We start from the raw sequence: 23905 nt of genomic DNA, 5'->3' as shown, positions 1-23905 counted from the left end.
TACCTATAGGTACAAATCACGTAGGTTGGGGTACATTATCTTAAAAAAAAAAAAGATTTCCATGTTCTGGTCTTCATATTGATGAAGAGCCACTTAGGCTCTGCACAGGCACCCGTGGCACCGTGGATAGCCCAGGCTCACCAGGACAGCTCTGGGTCCTGCTGGTGGGAGCAGAGCACCGGACCCTCCAGCCCTGCTGGTGATGGTTTCAGGTGCAGCTGAGTGATTACTTACCTAGCTGATCAGTAAGCAAGGTGGCAGGTCCAGCAACATGAATAATGAACAGAAAGGGAAGGCCAACAGGCCTGAGTCACAAACTCCTTGCTGCTAGGCTCCTGGAACAGGTGCCACTCCATGAGCCAGATTATGGATGCTTCTCCCCATTTGACAAGAGGAAAAAGCCTGAATTGCACGGATGAGCTGGAAGTTTGCTTTCTCCGTCACTTCTGATGTCCATCTAAGAATACAAGAATAACTGCTTCAAAGAGTACAGATGTGCAATACCTTGCTACTTAGGAAAGGCCAAAAAATAATCAAAAACATCTCCCTGCAAAGGCATGAGCTACAATGAAGTAGGCTAACAATAAAATGTAATTAGAGCACGCTCCTCTGCTCCTGTTAAGTGATCTTGTGACTGATTACATCTCACACTAATACTAAAGGGAGCAGTGCACTACCTACAAGTGAAACCTTTTAACCATCCTCTCCACTTAAAAAAGACATACTTAGTTCAGAACAATTGGGGAACACTGAAACTATTCTTTTTCTTCAGACTCATCTTTCTCAAGTTATCCTTGGAAAAGCACTACATTTTTGGAGGCAATAAATGAAAATAACTCCTTATAGAAGCAGTCATGAATTTAAAATGATTATAAAAGTCAGTAACAATGCTGGACTGAGAGGAGCTTATTAAGTTTTGCACTATCAGGATTGTATCTGTCATAATACTGGTATTCAGCACTCAGTTGTCAATGAGAGACAATTAATGCTCTTAATGAAAGCTTCTGAGATGGGAACATAAGAATAATCCCTCACCATCTCTTCAGAGAACCTGGTACTGGGCTAGGCTGCACACCAAGCTTGTGAAAAACTGGAATTACTAATTCAGATGTGATAGTCAAATGAAACATATGCAGGTATCTGAAAAAAGTTTTTTTTTTTTTTTTTTTTTTTTTTTTTGGGGTGGGGGAAAAAAGGACAAAGTCAAGCTTATTTGGCTGAAATGCTGCCATATATTTAAGGAAATCAGAAATGACTACCAACACACTGCGTCTTTGCTCATTCACTGAAGAGATCTTTTAACAGCAAAGATTGTATTATGAACATATTTTTCCAGAACTTCAGCTTGTGTCTGGTCACTGTTCCCTCTCATGGTATACAACCAAATTTAATCTCTGACAATTACCTAGTGTGACTAAACACAAATCACTGAAGTTTGGTTAAGAACTGAAGTTTACGTAACAGTTTTGTGTGACGATCTTGCCTGTAGATAGAACTACAAAATTGTAACTAACTGAAGGCCAAATTACATGAGCAATGTGGAGTTAGAAGGGCACTGAGTTAGCAATTTCTTGCTTGCTTCAGTTCACATCACACTTCATTCTCTACTATTTCACCATCTTAACATGACCTCCCTCTGATTTCTAACAGGTCAGGGTTTAGGAATGGTAGTCCATTTCATACTAAGCTTATGTTCAGAAACACTTAAGACTTTTGGCCCCATGCGCTCTTCTGGATTCTGTTCTAGCAGTTTGAATAAGGCCGTACAAAGACTTGGGAGTAACCACAATGCCTCGGTGTAAAAGTGGATGTGAGCGTGAAAGAACTGTCAAGAGACTCTCCCACAGCAAGAGTACCTTGACCACACACACGCTGTGTTTAGTGGTAAATTCTGCTACATAATTCAAAACTGTCTTCTCAAATGAAAATAGCAGGTGCTTCAAACTGTCAAAATGCAGTTCTTTCTGTAAGAAGTATGGGCGTACTCAGACAGGGTGCAGTTGCCACGTCCTGACCAAGATGATTTTCATTAATCAGCTGCGCAGTGAGTAGGGCAGTCGTTTGTGAACACGGTGGCAGCGTCTCCAGATGTCATATTTTCCAGAAATTCAGCATCTCCTGCTTTGCCATCTGCAGCAGCTGGAACCTGGTCTCCCATGTGGACATCTTCGGTGAGATGGAGAGGGCCTTCTGCCTGCCCCCCAGTGTATGTGGGAGTGCTGTACTTCACAAGAATAGTCTTAAATTGCGCCAAGGGCGCGTTCGTGCGAACTCCCATAGGATCAAAGTGGGTCCTACTGACTCTGTATCCAGCTTCAGAGAGATAGTTTAAGAACTTATTTAACCTGAAAAAGCCATTTAAAAAGGAGTTAACACCAGTAAGGCTGATTCAATACAAGTTATATATTAGTTGTCATAGTAATATAAGAGTGGAACTTGAAGCCTTACTTTGGCATGTTCATTCCTTTAATACTGTGTCTGTGGATATTGTAGTAGAATGCAGGGTGCTCAGCGCTGTTGTCAGATTTTTGTCGCTTGGCTGCATTTCGCACCACTTCATTATTTTTTCTTTTTCCTGGACCACAAAAAATGCCAGTGAAATTGTTGAATATTCAGTGAAGTCCACAAAAAATGCCAGTGAAGCCAAAGACAGTAAGTACAAAAAAGCCACATAGCAACCGCACACCTTTATGTATGCTTATATGAGATAGCATTTTGCAGAGTTAAAATCTAGACAGAATTTAATTACCATTTTCAGTAGTAACAAGTGAGGCCAGGTATGCATAATTCAGTATTTAGCATTTTGCTCGTACCAGAAAATATGATTCTGGAAAAAGTAAAATCAGTATTCAGTGGGAAAATAACTTTTACTTAAGTATCATTGAATATAGAAAAAGCGTATGTGAACACTAGGTTGGTTTAGCCATCACTTAAACTGTACTTTGATTTAAAGCTGCTGGAGTTGCACCAAATGATCTACTTACCATGTAACACGCAGGATTCTGCTGAAGTATCTGGTGTTTTTATATATACGCCACACTCTTCTAGAATACAATTAAAGATCAAAGTTAAGTCTATTGTAAAAGAGTAGGATGGCAAAATACCTTAGGTAAACAGAAAGAATGTCTACCACATCACAGCCTAAAGCAGCATACACATGGGTGACTTACCTACCAGCTCAGTAACTGAATTTAGAGGGGATCATAGCATCATAGAATGGTTTGGGTTGGACGGGACCTCAAAGATCATCTAGTTCTAACCCCCTTGCCATAGGTAGGAACACCTCCCACCAGACCAGGTTGCCCAAAGCCCCATCCACTCCGGTCCTGAACACCTCCAGGGATGGGGCATCCACAGCTGCTCTAGGCAACTGTACTGGGTCTGGCTGGGATGGAGTTAACTTTCCGTGCAGCAGCCCATACAGTGCTGCACTCTGCACTTGTAGCTAGAACAGCAGTGGTATCACACCGGTGTTGTGTCTGCTGCTGAGCAGTGCTGGCACAGCATCAGGACTCTCTAACCCCCCCAGAACCAGCAGGCTGGGGGTGGGCAAGAGGTGAGGAAGGAACATCACCAGGGCAGCTGACGTAAACCAACCAAAGGGATATTCCATACCATGTGATGTCACACTCAGCAATAAAAGGTGGAAAAAGGAAGAAGAGAGGGGAGGGGTGGGCTCTCGTGAATACATCTATCCTCCCAAACAATGGCTATGTGCGTTGAGGCCCTGCTTCAAGGACGTGTTCAAGAATCGCTCGTTGGTGGGAAGTAGAGAGTAATTTCTTTCCTCTGCTTCCACACAGCCTTTGCTTGGTTTTGGTTTTTCCCTTTAGGTAAAGTATTTAATTAATAATAATTTTCCCTTTATAATTATTTTTCCTTTAATTAAAATATCCTTATCTCAACCTGTGAGTTGTTTCTTTCCTTTTCTTCTTCCCCTCCTCTTTTGAGGAGGGGGAGTGAGATAGCGGTTCTGGTGGAGATCAGCAGCCTAGCAAGGTATAACCACCACAGCAACCTGTTTCAGTGCCTCGCCACCCTCTGAGTGAAAGAATTTCCTCCTAACCTCTAATCTAAATCTCCCCTCTTTAATTTTAAAACCATTCCCCCTTGTCCTGTCATTATCCGATTGAGCAATTGGCATTGGGATAGTCAAAGCAATTTCATTTTATGGTAAAACAGCATTCCCCTATGGCAGACTATTTCTTTTGGTGCAGTGATTTGCAATTCCTGCAGAGAATGCAGAGCAGGACAGCCGAGTTCTCTTTCTAATGGCACAGGCTAAAAAGTCTGCAGCAGAATACACCAGAGAACAGACAGACACATGCTGTTTCCAGCTCCTGTGGGCAGCATGCTGGATTTCACGGTGGTCAGTCTGCCTGCATGATATTCACTTGTGTCACAATCTGCTGTACTGACTGAAGATGTTTAAATCCAGCACTCTGGCTCTGACAGACCATGCTCTTTTTACAGCACAGACAAGTCCTGCACTGGATTAAAAGCAACAAATATTTTCTTGACCTAACATGTACAGAACTAATGCTCACACTGCTGTTAGCATTAAGTTACCAGAGAGCATTCTCTCTCTAAAATCACCACCAGGTCAGACTTTTTGCAAAATGACTGCTGGCATTCTTACCTTGTTTGTTCTCATCGTAAGGACTATGGGTAGAAAAATTCTTTAAAGTTGTACACTCAGCTTCACAAACTAACGTCTTCAAAAGCGGCTGAGTTTCATCTAAGCCATACTGGACCGCCTCAAACAACATTCTTCTGAGGAATCCAGTATTAAAAAGGGCTCCTGACCTAAGAAACACAAGACAAGTGAGAAGTTTAGACCTATTAATGAAAGCAAAAAGTTTCCCTAAAAAAATCTTTCACCCAAATTGTTTAGCAATGACATTAGACCACTGCACTGCACCTGACTGTGTTCTTGCTGCAGCAATACAGCACTGTTTGTTTCCAAGGACAGTAGCATTGATCTCATGTTAAAAGCCATCTCAGGAATTTTATTTCTGCCACTGACTTGCCCAACTAAGTTGAGAAAGTCACCTAACCCTATTTTTTGTCTGGAAGAAAGGTATTGTCAATTGTTAACTATTTTAAATTTGCTTTGAAACCATTAAAAGACTTAGTGAAGGGTTTAAAATTTTCTCTTATGAGAAGTAAGAGTAAGTATTAATTATCAAGGAGTGTATTATTTGCTACTGTCAGCACATGTAAGGATTTACTACATCCATTCTCTGCAAGTACCAAGTAATAGAGCTGCTTGACATTTGGCAACTAGAAGAACACAGAGCCAGGTTCTCCTGTGCAGGATGTATTAAAACAGTCACAGTAAACATGAAATTTAGAGTGAATTTGTTATATGTTAACCAGTTTGAACTCTATGAACATAACCCAAAACTCAACAACCTATACTAAATTCAGAAACTACCATTCATTAACTCTTTCTTGAATGACTCCTGATTGCTACACTTCCTTTAGTAATGCTAAAATATCCAACAGACTTGCATTTCTATTATGTGACTGAATGTGACCTCCAGATGTCCTCCCAGCCTCAGTTACTCCCTGATTCCTCACTGTGTTCTGTACTTACCAGAGGGGACCAAGAGCTACTGCTGTCTTCCCAGGCATGCTGCCGTGACAATCACAAGGCAGCTGCTGATAAGGGTTTTCTACAAAAGAAAAATAGAATTTAAGCTGTTTTGAAATAGGCAGCAATGCTCACTTTGCTGAGGAGAGATGATACAGATATGAAGTACTAGTTTACTTAAATGGATGTATTTGAAAGGGTAAACAAGAGCAGAGGTGCAACACCACTCTCAATTCTGAGAAGCAGTGCTGCAGTACTTGTGAAAATTTAGTGATCGATGGCTTGATCTCTAATCACTGTTGAAATGACACTGAAGGGAAAAAAAAAAACAAAACAACACCAAAAAGCCACCTAACCTGCTATATGTTTTGGCAGTTTTCAAATAATGTGGAAATTACTAGCTTTCTTTCCCATGATTATATAAGCAGCTGTCAAGGGTAATATCAACAACAACAAAAAGCAACCATCTGTCAGTTACACATACAAAATACAGCCTGCCTACAAGGTTTCTAAGCTATAAGTCAGCCTGCTTGCAGGTAAGGCATTAAGTAAACAACTCATTTACTAATTAAGATCTCTAGCACAACACTGTTCTTATCAGTTACTCATTTCTGTTCTTAAAACAACACCAAATCTTTTTAATAAGACGGTCATTGCACACTGTTGCATCTGACTTCGTTCAAAGACACCACCAGCTGAGTAGCTGGTATCCAAGAACCCGCAACACTGAAGCCAAGGTTTCTCCTTCTATATTTATTCAACCTACCATCTGGCTAGGAGCTACTCCTTAGTTTAATTTTTGCCTCCCACCTCTAACTTGTGTATACAGACTGCACACAAACAGCTGGCTTTTAACCTAGAGGCTGCCTTGATTTATCACCAAGCATTAGATAAATCACAGGAATGCTGCACACCTTGCCGACCACACCTACAGGGATTATCTCCATCAGGCCTTTATTGATACTGCCCAAGGTCAAGCAGAAAGACCCTAACCTGGGGGGAACGTGATACTGTAGAAAAGCAACCTGACACCTAAATTCATCAAGCTGCCCCTGTATGGAGGAACAACGCAGTAGCCACAGGTGTCCCACTCTTCATGCCCTTCACTGAAAGGACAGACCCAAGGGCCTATCAGGCACCCTTCAGCAGCTAAAGCTAGCTGGAGAACATCCCGTCTACAAACAAATCCAGAACATTTATGGCAAAATCCACACACACAACGAATCTAACCTGGTACCATAAAACAGGTATTTTACATTGGAAACACTTTTTCCAGTTCACGCAATACTCGTTACATTAAACAGAAATACTACAGAATGCTACTTTGCCAAAAGCATGTAAATATAAACAAGGCCTAAACAAGCAAAAAAAAAAACAAAACACAACCAGCCAATCATCCAGCAATCAGACCTTCTAGAATATCAATGGAAGATCTATTTACCTTCTACCATATTACCCTCTTTCTGAAAAATTCTCTCTTCACACCACTGGCAGTGGATGAGGTATCTTACTTTCTTTGCTGAATCATCCGCAGGAGATGGTCCCCTTAAAACTCTGACCACTACTAGAACAAAGTGCTCTAGAGCTACCGCAAGTAAAACTTCAATGCCTTTGTTACAGCGAGCTGCAGCTCTGCGAAGGAAGAACAGACACAAACACACATTGTACTGAATTCAGCCGACTAACGCTTCCACAGACACCTAAACCTGTTCAAAGATTCTTGACCTCATCCACTTTCTAGAAAGTGATACAGAAGATCTCAGAAAGTGATATGGAGAGAGTTGTTTCTTAAATGTGCAGTGTTCTCTACTTCCTGTAAGGCTATGGAAATCACGTTTAACTTTTTATCACACTTGGAAACAGCAGTCTGTCCTCTGCATCATCTTTCTATACAAATACCTGCTTAATGACAGGGTGTTGTAACAAAAAAAATAACAAGCTACATGAAAATCTGAGAAAGTAGAGATTTAGAGGGACACACATGATGTTAAATCGTCAAGTGTTAATTAAATAAGGGCTGTGGGAAGGTAAGTGGGCAGTTCCTGGGTAGGTAAGCACTGAGAAGGAAGAAGTAACCTTTAGGGCAGTTGGAGCATGTAACCCAGAGCACAGTTAAAACTTTGCTTCAACAGCCAAGAAGTTCACCCCCTTGCCAAAATCTCAGTTCATCACATAGTTTCATAGGAATGTCACATTTAATTAGATACAGAATATCTGTGTCTAAAAACACTCCCCAAGGGACAACCTAACACATGCAGGGATATAAAGAAGAAAAATCCACAAGAATTCAGGTGGGTATTTTAGCTCCAGCATGCTTAAGACCTCTGAACACTTTATTTTCTCCCCATCTTCCCAAGCAGTTGTCCAATTGTCTCGCCTTTATCTTTTCTTCCTCAATTCAGAACTTGCTTTACTATCTTCATTTATTTATCAGACTGAAGTTTGTAAGAATGTCTATATGCAAAAGACTTATTTCACAAGTTAACGATTACATGCATCATTTTAACCTCAAGCATGAAGTCCTGAATTGAACACCAGTTTCCGTTAACTCCAATTTTCATTAAAGCAAGTGTAACTGTAATGCTTAGCTAGAAGCCTCTCAAGTAGTTTAATTAACATTTGCAAAGTCCTTTGCAGTACTGAAATGACCACAAAGTTGAGAAAAGAACAAAAGAACTTGCAGATATGCAAGTCTGGCTATTACTTTTTAGATTACCACCTTCCCACCCCTCCCCCAAAAAGCCAAAACCAAGTTAAACAAACAGAAAACCAGAACAACATCAACAAAAAACCTGCCACCATCCCGACCCCCTGCCCCATTTATGCATTTTTACCCTCCCCAATCTTTTAGTTTAAGATTTACATTGTCCTATAGCAGCACACGTAACATACAAAACATAACTTTTGTTTCGAGAAGTCTGCTTTTTAGAATTAAAGAATTCTGGAAACTCAACATGCACAACCTACAGCAGCACTCAGAAGTTTTGTATCAAAAACAATTTTCTCCCAGAATTTGAGCCGATTTGTTTTAACAGAACCTTGCCACAGCAGCAATTACTATTCTGGCCGCCAGCTCCTTGTAGTACTCTGTTCGGACAATGTTACATCCGTAATGACGCAGGGCAACGTGCTGAGCCTTTGCATACAGAGAACTGATGTCTGTGGATGTCAGGGACACGATTCCAAGATTTCTCACATTTCTAAAGGCAGAATCCAGGTAATTCACAGAAGTTCCGAATGGGTCCAAATGTCTGAAATGAGAACAAGTCTCGCTCTGCATCTATAGATGCTCAACAGTCTAACCTTTGTTAAAATAACAAAAACTGTAAGAATCTTTATCTATGGTCAGATTTAAAACAAGATGAGAAAGCAGGATTAAAACTGACAGCACATCTCTCATAAATTAGTCTGGAAAACCAGAGGATTAAGTGTCAAATTGCAAGAAGCAAGGCAGAAGTGTACTGGAAAACAGATATCACCACAAAAACTGAAAGTTATTTGTTGCTTTTTTTGGCATCCTGACCCCCTGACTAGTTCATGTTACAAGAACATTGGCCTGATACTTATCCATGTCCTTAAAAGAAAAGGAAACTTCTAAAAACAAGTTTGCTTTTCAAATGTATGCATTCCAGTTTATGTACTAAATTGCATAGTTTTCACTCTGAATACATGCTGCTTAATTAGCTACAAACTGGATGTTGATCAATACCAAAAGAAATCCAATAATTTATTCTGATGTCTGTATGGGTTTTGAATGTATTCATCTGTAAGTCCAACTTGAAAGAAGTAGACTACTTCAATTGAAGATGAATATGCTGCAGAATGGATTAGAACAAGTGAAGCCACAAACATGCAGTCCTATACAACAGCATGCAAATGAATGAATTGTTAACTAATTAAAAGCCTCAAGGGAAAAAAAGGACAAATTTAACACTTCTCTTTATCAAACAGGCAATGAAGTTATACGAAAAATAGTTTGGCTTTAAAATTTTCATGCATATTTCTATTCCATTCTGGATGTTGAAGGCTTTGACAGTATTTTCCCAGTAATCTCTGCAACATTTAATGTTCCATTCCCACACCCGTCCTGGGACAATACAATTACTTTTGAATTATCACCTGACTGTTGGTTACTTCTTTCATTCCAACTTCCCTATCATACAGTGGGGCCTGGGGTGGGATATGGGGTGTTATGAGCAAAACAGAAAGCTTATTCAGATATAACACTTACATAAAATCAAACGATCTCATATGCATTATAACATTGGCATCCATTTTTGTCACCTCAATGGTGTCAGTATTTTGTTCTCCACCTCCCAAAGCTTTGTCATTGTCTTCTTCCTTAGTGTTCAGTTTCACCTTCATTTTGTTTAAATGGCAGTTTTCCTGAATCATTGTCACAGAATTTTCATTACAATCATTAATTGTAACTTTCACAGAACTTCTGAGATGCTTTGCCCATTGTAATCCCATTATACCTAGGGAAAGACAGAATTGTAACTCCGTGCCAATACAGCGAGTTGTTTTCTGGTTCACTGAAATCAGTGAGAAAAAACCCACCCCTTTAAATGCTTATAATATGGAAGTGTGACGCAAATTTTGGTGTGTTCCATAAAAAACTGTGTTGGTGACCTTCTGCATCAGCACACAGTGCTGTAATAGTAACTATAAGTTTTAAGTGCAGTAGTCAATTTGTCGCCTTCTTGAAGATACTTAGGCCATCCCCAAACTTTATTGCTGACTTTCATAGTAAACTCCTTAACAATGAAGAAGTGCAGGACAGGCTGCAGTTGTGAAATCTGGCCTGGCCCAGAACAGTGATAAATTCATTATCAAGAATTTTTATGAAAAATGCTAAGCAGCTACTGCTGTTTTCAACTATAACCCTGGGTTTACAATAGCAGACTGATAATAGGGCAGCAGAGGTTGGATTTCTTTAGATTTTTGTTCTAGATGGTTTGTGGACACTGACCAAATGATTTTACGTTTAGTTCACATTCAGAATTTTTGAAATCAATTACAGATGAATCTGTAGAGAATGCTTGGATTCATTTCCATTTTCTAACCAGAGGTTGATTTTACAAAGTCACAAAAGATTTGGGACCCTGGTCACATGTTTAGTAAGGTGGTATTTCAAGGACATTTTAAGGCAACTAACTTTTAAGCAGATCACTCAACTTTGATTTATTTACGATCTTTTTGAAGGACTTCTAGGCTCTTGAAAGCTGTGGTTTTTGTATGGAAGCCAATGACTGCCCGCCTAAGGAGGAAAACTGCATAGTCGAACACAGTCTGAGGAACACAACAGTATCAGTTACTACTGATTTCTGCAGTCTCATAGTATTGGCTAATAGCTAAAGATTAAAGAAATTGACTTTACCAGTGGCACCAAATGCATCCAAACATTCTATTGGTTTACGCTCTTCAGCTAAAACAGCTAGTGCACAGAATATCAATTGCCTAGGGGAAAAAAAAAGCCACAGTAAGATGAGAAAATATTTTTTCTTCCTCTTGGTTATTTGTTCCCCTTGAACATCCTCCTAGAACTTCTAAGCTAGATCACTTTTTAAATAAAATAATTGTTTACTTTTAACCTTTTCAATTGATATGACAGTGTTTCATACTGATTTAGTGACTCAACACATCAGAATATTCATAACGTAGGATCCTGAATCATCTTACAGTTACTCTAGTGCAGGAAAAAGTGGTAAGCATTTAGAAGTAAGTAGTGCTTCTCTTCCATTTCCAGCACGATCAGATGTTACCCTATTAACAGCTCTGTGTTTGAAAGGAAATCAGAAATGACTGCAAAACAAAAAAATTCCATTGTTTCAAGGAACAGGCATTGTTCACGTAGGCATAGCCACATTAGCCTTAGTTGCAATGGCATTCTTCAGAGGCATGTTTTGACAAATGTATCTGAGCTAACTTTAAACCTGGAAGCTGAAATATTTACAGCACTGAAAACATGACAGGTCGGCACAGGCTGAAGCCTACTGCTATGCTTTGGTGTTAATGCTTGCACATTTTAGTTGTGGTAAAGAAATAATTTATGAGTCTCCTTAAAAACCAAACCAAACCAAACAAACAAAACTGTCCTTCCTTCATCTTTTTTAATGCAAATATGAGGAGGAACTTTTCAGAATTTGGCACCTAAGAGAGGAAACTCTATATAAACAAGGCTTGCAGTATGAAAGCTGGAAATTATAGGTATGCTGCTGTTCAGTTAAAGGAGAGAGCAGTCACCAACCACTGTATCTTGTAAAGACACACAAAAACATATAAAGCGTGTACAGGGAAATGAGTTTTCAAGTGTGATCTACTTTTAAACTCCTCTTCTTTTGCATAAACTAATTATGTAAACAACCTTAATTGCTTCAGAGACAACAGTATTTCCCACACAGTGTTTTTGGTTTCACATGTTATTTGTCAAGAAGGTTTTCTGATGGAGAACTTTCCCAAATTAACAAAAATTATCCTAGCAGACAAATAAAATGGAACACATCTAAATGGAATCTTATCCCAAGAACCATCTTGTTACTGAAAAAGCTATTTCTCCCTCCCTCTGAACAAAGGGTTCACAGGGTTTGTTTTTCAAAATGTATGAATATTCTTCACTACAAAGTCATCATCCCTTTTGTGTATCTTCCCACTCCCTGTTCTCTCACCTGTTGAGTTTCATTTTGGGGTTAAAATAGGAATCTGTTTTATGCGGTGTGGAGTAGTTGGGAAGAACCTGCACATCTGTGTCTGACTCTTTCAGCACTTCATGAGATGGCTTGGGAGCAGGAGCTAAAAAGAAAGTAATTGTGTGGGAAGAAGAGTGAGAATTGAAATTAACATTAGCACATTTGATACGTGAAATTGAAAATGTGCTCCCAGGTAGCAAAAGGACTAAACGTTGCAGCAATCCAGCTGGCGCACATGGATCAGTTAACTCATACATGGGGGAAAGAAAGAAGCAACAATTTATCTTCTAGTCTTAAGAGTAGCTGACTAGGCTCAAGCTCTACCACAATTTTATTCCAATAGAACGCCAGATCTGTTTCTCAGTTGGGCTCTCACATGTATCCACTCCAATTTTAGAAGGGAAGCCTCTGAGCCTGAGGCTTACCACATTTGTTCTTCACATTCAAATGTAGTATGTTGCTAAATAATTAAAACCCTATTAACAAAGTGCTGAATTTCTACCATTGAACTCCTTGATTCAATCTAAGTTACCGAACAGCTTAATGAAATGTGTACAGATAGCACAAGCATAGGGACAATTTCAGCACTTACACTTTGTATAAAATAGTTTGTGGCAAAACAAGCTTTCTTGATTTGACAGCTGTAAATGCACATTGTCATTCCCCTGAGACATTTATCCCCACTATAAGAGTAGCAAAATTTACCCAGAAGCAACCAGGCAAAATTTGTTAGCTTTCAACCAGATACCTTTCTGTGCACAGCGTATCCCTCCGTGCTTTCAAGTACATTATCTGAACTGCTCTACCACCTGCACCACATTTACAGCCTTCAACTTTCAAGTATCTCCTAAGTATTAAACATGTCATCTGTAGCTTTCACCTCTCTCCATGAGGGAAAATAACCACGAGCATTTTATGTAAAAAGGACAAATCAGCCACTAACATTTTTCAATTGGTATCTGCAGAGAACAGAAAACTTACAATAAAAGGAAACAAAATTAATTTTAAAAACTCGATATTTTAGTTATTCAAAATACTTTCAATCTAGTTTATCTAAGTTTGGAAACAGAATTCTAATTCTTGAGAGAGTCAGACAAGGATTACAATTTACCAAAGAATCACTGACACCTCTATCATGATTCTCCAGTACTGGAAGAAAGTCATCTTGCTTTGTAAATTCATGTTGATGCAGTTTGGTTAAAAAGAGTAAAGCATTTTCATATTCTAGAGAGATTTACTGTAGACTGATAAAAGAACAAATACAGCCAAAGAAAGGCATGAAAATCTCTGGACAGATTTTGTGTCATGGATAACATGTCCTCCATTATTTTGCAGAAGCCTGCATTTACAACTGCTTTTGAAATGAACATTATTTATCAGTAAGAATAGAGTAACTAGTTAATGCAGAGAAAAATATCACAACACTCCTACATCTCTGAGGAAAAAAAACCACACAAGTTCTGAAAGATGAAGGGCAGATTTCTCATTAGTAAACCTAAATAATTTTCTTCTGGAATTTTTCTTACACTTTTCACTCAGGTATCATAGCTAACCCAAGTACTACATGGTATAAAAGAATTGAACATTTTACAGAAGTGAGAACCTACCTGTAATAAACCTTGATTCAGTTTCTCCTTTATTCACATGACGATTAATATGCCCTATCATGTCAGTTCTCCGAGCGATAGTTGCTGAACAGATAATGCAATGGTAATGGGCTCCCATCTTTGAAAATGTCTGTGAAATAAAACATATGCAGTTTCAGAATACATAAATACGGTTCAAGTAAAACTATCACTAAATACGGGGAGATGAAGAAGTCACCTATCTGTAACTCTACAACACACAAAATATCTTGCATCTATAGGCGACTGAAATAACCATTCCCACAGAGGCAGCACAGCTGTCCTGTCGCAGCACCACGACATTCAGCTGCTTGCCAATACTCCATACACTCAGCACACAGGAAAGGGACTGAGATGCACCCATTGCGGGGCACTATGACCCCTTCACCTCTTCCACGCAAAGCTGCTGCCTACATGATAGGCAGCTACCCACAAAAAAGAGAGGGATAGAAAACTACATTCAACTACTTGAAGGTTACACAAAAGCTTTATATTCTCAACTGATGCACATTTGCCAGAATGGATAGCATGCCATACTCTGAGACTAAGAATAGGTTGCAGAAGTTCCTCCAAATCACCCATTTCCCACATGACGTAGGGCAGCAAATATTTCTCTGATTTGGCATTTTACCTGGTCTCCAATGAGGTTTGGCTTTACTAGACGACAAGGTAAGTGGCAGATGCACATTCTGTACCCTGGAGAACAAACGCATGTCACAACACAGTACAGCAAGCAAACAGAACTGCTTATGTCCTATACCATAAACTCTTTGATTTAGAATGCTTTAGATTTTTTTTATTGCATGGTCTCAACTAAGATTCCCAAATACTGCCACAAGACAATGGCGAGATACATTCAACCAATGGACAGAGACATTTATCAGCTAAGTATACACTGAATTTTTGAAGTGTTCAAAAATTATACAAAGGCAATTCATTTTGATAAGTCTCTTAGCTTCCTACAGAACTATGGCGAGTATTCAGGCTGTAGAGTATATACCTTTGAAAAACACAATACAAGCACTTAAAAGTGTTGCTACCTGCCTAACAGACTTGTGTGAAAACTCCTGTAAAAACTTGTCTCGTGGTTTAAAGAAAAACAAAGAGAAGACACATGCTGATGCATGCAAAAACAGAACCTCAGTTGGATCATTTTTAAATTTAACTTTAATGTTGTCTATATTCTAGTTGGTTACTTTATTTCTTGCAAACCCATACCTCTAGTTCTTTAAAAAAGAAAACAAACAAAAAAACAGATGTTGCTCACTCTCTTTTCCTTCTTAAATTTCTAGCAGGGATTTTAATGCATCTTATAAACAGATCACAGAGTTTGGCTGTATGGGAGAAAAAGCTACTAAATACTGATACTAAATAAATACTTTAAGTAGTTATCTGAAATTATGTAATCTTTATGACAAGCCAAAAATTTTGGTGAGGTGTGGTGGTAGTGATGGTGGAAATTGCTCTGATTATTAACAATATGACAAAAACTTTTATTAAAGTAGTTTTCATAAAATAAATATATGTTTTATTTTATTATCATGAAACTCCAAGGATTTCCTGTTTTTTTTTAATGAGAAAATGCACAACTGGGACTATTCTGTCATGTAGGAAATACAGAGCTGTTTTACATTTACATTTTACATCCCAGGGCAAAATTCATCTTACCAAACTATGGTTCTAGTTGAGAGCTGATAACAAGATGCATGAAATTCACGCTTAAGTCAACAGGAACTTAACAAGACAAAATGCAGAATAATGTCCAACACGTCCACTACTCCTTCTGGTATTTACTGTTGAAATATGACTTCCTTTACCTTCAAATTCAACAGAAATTTTCCAGTGCAAATTCTGGAGGTGACGATGGAGTTTATGACCATAGCAAGCTTTGAATTTCTCCTCAGGACACAATGGACAAGGCTTCTTTTCATCTAAAAACACAAAGTATGAGAAACATATAAGATGCTGTTACCATGCATTTCAGAAGAGATGCCTGTTAAAAGAAAAAAGAAGGGAGTCGAAGACAAATTTTGCAAGGTATATTTGATTTCAGGTGTGCATAACATTACCATATTGGATTGCCTCTGCTTTCTACTTTATGCAATACGGACCAGAACCACTATTACTTTCAAGATCATCAACTTCTACAACTGTTAGTTTTACTTTTTGGACATTGTATTTTAGACCCATTTGATCCATCTAACTTCTTAAGAGCATTGCAGAATGAAAGAATTTTATAGAACTCTATAGACTTTCAAGAAAATCCAACTGATGATGTTAAGAGTAAAAATCTGTCTTTCCTTTCCCGCCCTGAGCCTCCAAATGTGCTTTTGGGTAAAACAAGTGCCTGGTAACTTTTTAAGCTGCAAAAATACTGCACTCAGTATTAACAATAACCTTTCTTGCATCAAAAACACAAGAGTGAGGGTGCCATTATCTGACAACAAAAGCATTCAAGCATCTGAAGTACTATCCTGAGTAAAAACTAGCTATTGGGAGACACATGCTGTACATTTATACATAAGAATTATGGATCAGAGTGTGCATATATCTATTGATGGGTCTTACAATGCTGAAAATCAAACAACCTCTCATGCAGTATTTAGGAGACAGGCTTGTGTTTGAATAGTACAGGATGAATACTGAAACATGCCACACAATGTGGGCAACGTGTAATAATTACTTAGGCTCACACGACAGTAAAATTGCTTTGATATGGCCTTTTTATGAGTGGACTACCTTGTCTGTGAAGAATCTCATGCCACTGAAACCAGCAAAGGCAGCCTACAGCTCACATAAATCATCACTGCTCTCTAATGTTGATCAGACTCTGCTACTGTTGCACATTACTGAGTCTTGAATACATGAGGTGATGGCAATAAATATAAGTCAGTCCATTAATGCACACAGCAGAATGTCACATTCTCAGAAGAAGGAAGAAATGACTACTGAGAACAGGCAGGGAAATAGTTATTTATTAATCACTACTGTGGATTTACATCTAATTCAATTCAATAATGGCTAAGAAACATAAATATCAGACCTAAGACCTATTTATGACCCAACTCCTCATTAAATAAGCAACAAGCTAAGTTCTGTAGTTTTACTCCTGGCATATATGTTAGTAAAATTAAACAGCCATGGCAGTAGGCTATTATTTCTGTCAGTGGATATTCTAAAAGATGATTAAGGTGCAAGAGCTGTACGATGCAGTACCTGTGTGCACTCTGATGTTTTTCTTGTTCTGTGAATAAAAACTAGTTTCATTTGCAAGGGCTGCCACTATTAGCACTAAATACATACCTGTGATCTGAGAAAAACTAAGAGTTGTAATAAAAACACTTAAGCACTCTTAAGCAACTCTCCAATATACACTGAACACAGAGAAAAAAAGGAAACAACCAAAACAGCATACCTGTTTAAAATGATATTCAAACACTGCAAAGACAAAAATTAGCTTCCCTATTTGTGTGGCACTTAAGTAAAATATAAATGAAACTAAACTGATGATGTATAGCTAGAATTACATTTTGCTATTCCATGCACACTGCCAACATCAGAAGTGCTATAACGCAGAGGAAAGTTGATGGAAAGGACTCATTAAAGCCATCAATTTACTGAAGGAAATACAACATTTGATAAACAAGGAGAGGGGAGACAACACTATTTTTTTTTATGAAACCCTTAATCTTTCAGCACCTCAAATGAATCAAGAAATAAAACTGATGTCATGTTTTAAAAATAAAAACTAAGGAAGAATGTAAATACCTGTAACATGAAGATCTGTGTTCTGGGATACTGCCAAGGTAAACTCACCTTCATTCAGGTCAGCTAGTTTCTCTAGTTCAGCAAGTTGTCTTTGAATGGAAATATGTTTCTCTAAAAATCAAGGGATATTTAGAAGTTAAACATACTTCATTAAAAATTCTTTTTTCTAGCTTACTACTATTTTTCAATCCATCAGTTCACATCTACTACTAGGGAAGGCCTATTGTACCAAGTAGAACACTTGTCTGCATCCTTTAGCTTACAAGCAAAACTACAGTAGAAGGTACAACTTCCAAAATTTATCCTCAGAATGGTTATTTAATAAGATACAAATATTTCTACTTGCTTTTTTCATGCTGACACACATCACAATTCTCAAACTGGAATAATCTTCATTCAAAAAAACAAGCAGAAGCGAGCAAGTAACATACCATTTACTTCTGACTTTACTGCATGGCGTTGTTATAGAATGCGAACCACACACAAAGCGGTATAAAATCATAAAATCACCCCGTGAACTACCTGGCAGAACTGTAGTATTGGCCAGAAGCAGACCAGTTGCAACTAGCAATTATTCACTGTGCAGGCAGGATACATTAAATTCTATCACTTTTTTTTTCCCTTAGGAGAGTGTTTGAGAACCTTTAAAATTACCTTCTTGTTTTTCAACCTATCTATGCGAATAGCATAGAATATGCTAACAACAAGAGAGTTAGTTTACCTAATCAATTTTGTTGGTTATGGCGCACAGAACATCTCAGTTTATAGTGATACTGATACTGCAGTGATTTTAAACCTTCACACAATGTGTTTACAAGATTAGTCTTTCAGACTTATGTGAAACAAATAAAGCAATTGATTGATGTATGAAGATACAGCAGTTGGTTTTAAAGCTAAGGTTAAAATCAATTCCTAACTCCCAGTTTCTGCACTGGGATACAATTTTCGCTGCTCTCTGTGGTGCTTCTAGCATCAGACCCTGAGGCAGATTATACCTCATCCAACAGAACAGTTTCTCTTTTGCCACTGTATTATGCACAAATTCTGAAGTGGCATCTACAAATTTTAGTATGCATCTGCATGGGAAAAAGCATCGATACCTATCAGATGTATTAAAAATGAAATTTCACACATTCCCTTTACCTTTCTCTCTCACTATTTTTACTTTTTTCCTCCTTTGCTCAAGCACACAACACAAATATTCTTATAGTTTGTTAGCAAACCTCTTGGATAATCAGATGAAACATCCAAAATGTTACTTTCAGACTCCCTTGTGGATTCCTCCTCAGTTCCTTTTTCTTTGGTTTCCACTTCTGACTCAGTAACTTTCACACCCAGGTTGTTGCTTTTCACCATTCCAGGGTCGATCACACCATCTTAAGAAAATCAAGCAAACGATACAAAAAAACAACAGTAAAATTGTCATCGCTATGCTTAAATTATACAACCGAGTTCACTTGCTTCCAGTAATTTGGCGCTTCTAACAGCAAGTGTGACTAACAACTGTGAAGGAGAAAAATTGTATAATCACTACTGAGAATAACATCAGAATGATTATTGCTTATCCTTGGAATCCACAGGAGAAACCATTCACCCATCTGTATTATCAGATGTTTGAAGTTAATAAAATAATATTTGCATGCTATTTTCTTGCAAAATGCAACACAAGACAAGGCAGGCAAGCAGGAAGGCCAAATATGTTTAACCATATAGCAGTGATAAATAAAGTTTAAAAGCAGAAGTTTAGAACTGTTTATAACCAGTTGAACAATCTGGAAAACTGAGTTTGAGTGGGCAATGAAACAAACAAAGAGAAGTGATGAACATGGGAGAAAAATATTTTTCATTTCACATATGAATGGAATGAATGGATGGGCTCTGAGCTGAGCATCATCAGGATTACAGTCTTAGGGTTTTAAAACAATTTTGATTGAAAGAACAGGTATAAATCCTCTCCAAAACCCAGCATAAGGAAGTTCTAGGAAAAAATGCAGAAAGCCTGCGTATCGAACAGTATTGCCACATATCCCCCAAGCTCAAAAGGGACACAGAACCAGCAAAGTTCCAAAAAGGGGTGACAAGAAACAACAGATTTATGGCATAGGTTCTTAGCCATGGAGAAACAATAGAACAGGCTATGACTTTTCAGCATGTACATAACATCCATAACGTCAGGAGACACAGGGGGAGCACAGACTTCAGCAGTGCTCCAACTGAACCTGGGATGGACCAAATGGAAAGGGCAGATGGAAAATCAGAGCAGAAGTTTTCTGTACAACCTACTGCTACGCTGCAGACCTCCCTGCCACTGGCTGCTACAAGTCAGTGCCAAAGAAAGAATTATACTACAGAGAAATCCACTACAGGCTTTTAAACCCCAAAGCGCTACCTTTGGCTCAAGAAAACGAGCCACAAGGTGTTTTGTGTTTGAAAGTATTTCTGGAGAATGCATTAATGGTCAGCTGGTTGCTCTGTTCTTCCCCCAGTCATCTACTTCTGACCACTGCTAGAGACAGGATAAGGCCCGAACAGATCTTACAGCTGTAAGGCTCCCTTGTTTTGTCTTGTCTGTTTGCTTTTTAACATTGCAGTTTGGCACAAATCTTGTCTATTACGAAGAAGTAAGAAGAGGAATGGAATGAACACCTGAAGACAGAGATCAGAGAAAAATAGTGTAGAAAAATGGAGTAAATGCAGAGCAAAATTCTTCCAAGTACCCTAAAATTGATCCAGACCAGCCCTGCAACTCAAGAGCATCGCTGTATTTTTCACAGATCTATTTTTAAAGCTGAAAACACACCTGAGACATACTTTGATGTCCTGCCTATTCATCTCTTAAAGAGTTACGTGGTGCCTGGTGACGGTTTCCACGCAGCTTGTTAACGCAAGAGATAAAACTAAGATTTTTTTGGCAAGAGAGCTGTAAGAAGGAACAGGCCTGCACACGGCCGCACGTGCTGCGAGGCGGCTGGTAACGTTACTACAAGAAAAGAGCCCGCATCGCCAGTGACCGGGCACCCCGCAGCCCGTTTCTCGCCCCTTCAGCGGCTGCCGGGGGCGGCGGGCAGGCACGAACGGGCGCCGCTCTTTGTTACCGGCCCCGGCTGCGCGCTGCGGCCGCGCTCCGCAGCGATCGCCCCTCATTCCGCGGCCCCGGCACCACATGGCGGCCGCCCCTCAGCGCCCGCCGGGAGCCGCTGCCCGCGTCCTCCCCCCGCGCGGCCCTTACTGAGCGCCGCGGCCTCGCCGCCGCCTCCGGGGCTCCGCTCTTCGTCCTCCTCCTCTTCCTCCTCTTCCTCCTCTTCCTCCTCGTCCTCCTCCTCCTCCTCGTCCCGCTCCCGCTCGGGGGACAGCTGAGCCAGCGCGGCCTCCGCGGCCTCCTCCGCTGCCATGTTCTCCTCCGGCGTGCAGCAGGCGAGCAGAGGCCGGACCGAGATCCCCGCGCCTCGCAGGGAGGGAGGGAGGCGGTCGAGGGGCGCGGCGATGGCGGGGCGGGTGGGCGGGCGGGGAGGTGTCGAGCGCTGCCTACACTTCCCAGAGCGCCGCTGGGCCCTGCGCGGCGGGGGCGGGACGGGGTGAGGAGGAGCGAGGAGAAGGGAGCGGTCGCTTGCTGGGCCGGAGCGGGGCGAGGGCCTGAGGCGCCCGGCGCCGAGCCGCTGCGACGCCGGCGGGGCGGCGGGTGCGAGGCGAGGCACGGCGGGCCAGGGGCCGGGGCCGGGGCCGCCCGGTTCGTGCCCCGAGAGCCGGGACAGACGCTGCTGGAACTTGCTGGGCCTCGGCTAAGCAGCGGCTCCGGCCGCGGTTACTTCAACAGCTGCTGCGGCACCGCTCCGCCGGCCGTTGGCGGTGCTTCGAGGAGCCGGCTGCGGGGTCTGGGAGCCGGCTGCGGGGTCTGGGAGCGGGCGGTGGAGTTTTCCTACGGCCATCTACGCCCGCCGCTGGCCTCGTTGGCGGGGGTAAGCAGCTTGTGCCTCCCGACCGCCGCGCCAGGCACACAAGGCTCGTCCAACTCCTCGCTGCGCTGCTCGCATGGGGCGCGTCGACCTGGGGCGAGGCGCGGTCTGAGAGGCAGCACGTCCAGTTCTGGGCCAAAAGTAATCCGGTGACAAGCTCACCGGTGAGCAGGAAGGTCTCCCAGCCTCAGCCTATGGTAAATACACGGTTTGAGGGAGCGCTAATTGTGGTCCTTGGGCGGATGAACCAGAGGGGCAGCCTGGCAAAGGTGTTGTCATGGTGCGACAGGAGCGTGAGACTTGTTTGTGGAGCAGATTTCGCTGTTAGTCTCTTTGGGGTGAGAGACCTAACTGACTTGAGCTTTAGCAGCTACTTACTGTTCCTCTCTGTCATCCATTTCTGCTCTTTGTTATCGTTGGCCAAACTAGTCCTGCAATTCTGTAATCAGTCATGGCAAAGTTGGTATTGCTTTATGTATAGTTTTGTCGCTCAGCATCCAAAGAGCCCTGTGTTGTATAACATCTTCCTTCCTGGGAAGGGGGGAGTCTAAGGCAAGAATTATAGTTGGAACTGCTTTAAAAGTTCACTGTTATAATACAGGCTATAAAAGTGTGTTTGCCTCTGCTTGTCTGGCATGTTTACTAGTAGAAAATCTACATCTCTGAAGCAGATAGTAGAGTAAGGAATGGCCACCCTTTCTTCTGGGTAGTTTTGTCAGTGAGATATGGATTGTCAACACTGTTCAAATTTGCTGTGGCTGGTACTTAGAAGAGAAAACAAAGTATCTTTTTCATAATGAAGTTAAATTATTTTCATACCAGTAAGGGTTTAAAATTTGAAGTAAATAATAATACTAACACTTATTTTTTTCCCTTAGGATTTGAAGATGCCTAAAAAGAAACTGAACAAATTAACTGGAAAGGAGGACAGTTTGGATGGCCAGGATGAGAAAGTAGGAATATTTGTATTACTATTTTTTTTAATCGCATCTCCATGTTCAAGGGAGGAGTATGAATTATTTAGCAGTTTTGTTATGGAAGGATGAATCAAACTTTAAAATGAAAGGTAGGACCACTAAGGAGGATTGAATTTGTCAGATAATTGCTAAGTTCTAGTCAGGTAGCTGGTATATGTTTTTCTCTAGAGCCTGTGGGTGGAATACGTGTCGGAAGTTGTGAGTTGTTTTTTTTAAGTGTAACTTCCTGGTGAGGAATGCAGAGCTGAAATCTGTAACCAGAACTACTACCGTCTTCCTGGGTTGTTTGTTACCTTGGCTCATATATATGTAACTTTTATTATGAGTTGCAATATTTTAACAAGTGATTCTTGGGTATTTCCTCTTAACCAATGAGATTCAAAGCAATGACTAAAATTGTATGTAGATTCTTAGTATATTCTGGGGTGTGTTGTGCGTGTATAAAATAATCATCGATAATCGTTTTAGTCATGTTTGTATGTAGCTTCCCATTCATTTTTTGATCGTTCGTTTGAACTTCTAGAAAGATTTCCTACTACTAGTGTAACATTTAGCCAATAAATCAGTAATTTAATAAATCCATGCTTCAGTTTGCTAGATTTTTCCTTTGGTTTTCGTAAAGCATATATGAAAGGTGAGTGCTTTTGTCTTATCATATTGTCTTATCTTTCAACAAATATTTACAAGTGTTTGATGAATGTGATATTGTAGCCTTAAAAACTGAGTTATACACATTAGAAACCTTTTGCTCATGTAGAAATTACATTTCAAAGTCAAATGTTTGTAACTACTGTTTTTTGTCCCAAAGTTCTTATTATTCCATTTGTCTTTTAATATTAGCTTACTCTAAGGCTTTGCCTTTTTTATTTTTTCTTCTATAGTACAAAGGTTAAAGATTTTGCTTGAAACCTCCTACTATAGCTGTATTGTCTTTACTAATGCCTATACCAATTCAAAGAGTACTGAGTTCACTATTGCATGTCTTGAGTCTGTTTGGGCCAAAGTTAAATATTGCTACATGCAAGCATTGACCTCGTGCAAAGAACAGTGGGAAAATAATCTATTAATAGCAAAATGATAAGGAAACTTATGAATAGCAGCAAGTGTATCTTTAGTGTGATCATAGTATGGATAACAGATTTTTGGCTCACACAGATGAAAGCGTAAGCTATTTCCGTAGCTTTGTATTTGGGTACAATTGTAGGGTGTTTGTAGGTTTTTTTGTTTGTTTGTGTGTGGTGTAACTATGACGACAGATTACAGAAGGTAATTAATAGTTTGGCATATAATTCAGGAA

At 40.1% G+C, this 23905-nt stretch overlaps 2 protein-coding genes across 5 annotated transcripts in view; one reads left to right on the top strand and one right to left on the bottom strand.

The window, feature by feature from the left end:
• Positions 1 to 1212: 1212 nt before the first annotated feature.
• Positions 1213 to 21152, bottom strand: TRMT1L (tRNA methyltransferase 1 like). Its single transcript, XM_035333040.1, has 16 exons — positions 20908 to 21152; positions 18902 to 19054; positions 17727 to 17789; positions 15728 to 15841; positions 14542 to 14606; positions 13893 to 14022; positions 12265 to 12388; positions 10977 to 11056; positions 9828 to 10074; positions 8635 to 8847; positions 7038 to 7228; positions 5600 to 5678; positions 4640 to 4806; positions 2985 to 3044; positions 2449 to 2575; positions 1213 to 2345 (listed from the first exon to the last, which is right to left on the bottom strand). The coding sequence occupies exons 1-16, from the start codon at positions 21068 to 21070 to the stop codon at positions 2030 to 2032; spliced, it is 2292 nt and encodes a 763-aa protein (XP_035188931.1). The 5' UTR covers positions 21071 to 21152; the 3' UTR covers positions 1213 to 2029.
• Positions 21153 to 21256: 104 nt separating this feature from the next.
• SWT1 (SWT1 RNA endoribonuclease homolog) overlaps positions 21257 to 23905 on the top strand; it is a 36532-nt gene continuing 33883 nt past the window's right edge. Inside the window, exons 1-2 of one of the 4 annotated variants that reach the window (XM_035332716.1) lie at positions 21257 to 21345; positions 22510 to 22584. In XM_035332716.1, the coding sequence (XP_035188607.1) occupies positions 22519 to 22584 (66 nt within the window). In that variant the 5' untranslated portion in view covers positions 21257 to 21345; positions 22510 to 22518. The other 3 variants (XM_035332717.1, XM_035332719.1, XM_035332718.1) reach the window with 3 other exon arrangements.

The sequence above is a fragment of the Oxyura jamaicensis genome, chromosome 8 (assembly GCF_011077185.1).
Source record: "Oxyura jamaicensis isolate SHBP4307 breed ruddy duck chromosome 8, BPBGC_Ojam_1.0, whole genome shotgun sequence".
NCBI lineage: Eukaryota > Metazoa > Chordata > Aves > Anseriformes > Anatidae > Oxyura > Oxyura jamaicensis.
This window is presented reverse-complemented; position numbering and strand designations above follow the sequence as displayed.

Bases quoted from the DNA above. Each gene is read 5' to 3' on its own strand.
- TRMT1L (XM_035333040.1), bottom strand. From the start codon at position 21,070: ATGGCAGCGGAGGAGGCCGCGGAGGCCGCGCTGGCTCAGCTGTCCCCC. The intron at 12,389-13,892 runs GTAGGTTCTCAC...CTTTCTTTTTAG, and splicing joins TGAATCAAGGTTTATTACAG to CTCCTGCTCCCAAGCCATCT. The intron at 4,807-5,599 runs GTAAGTACAGAA...TGTGTTTCTTAG, and splicing joins GTAGCTCTTGGTCCCCTCTG to GTCAGGAGCCCTTTTTAATA.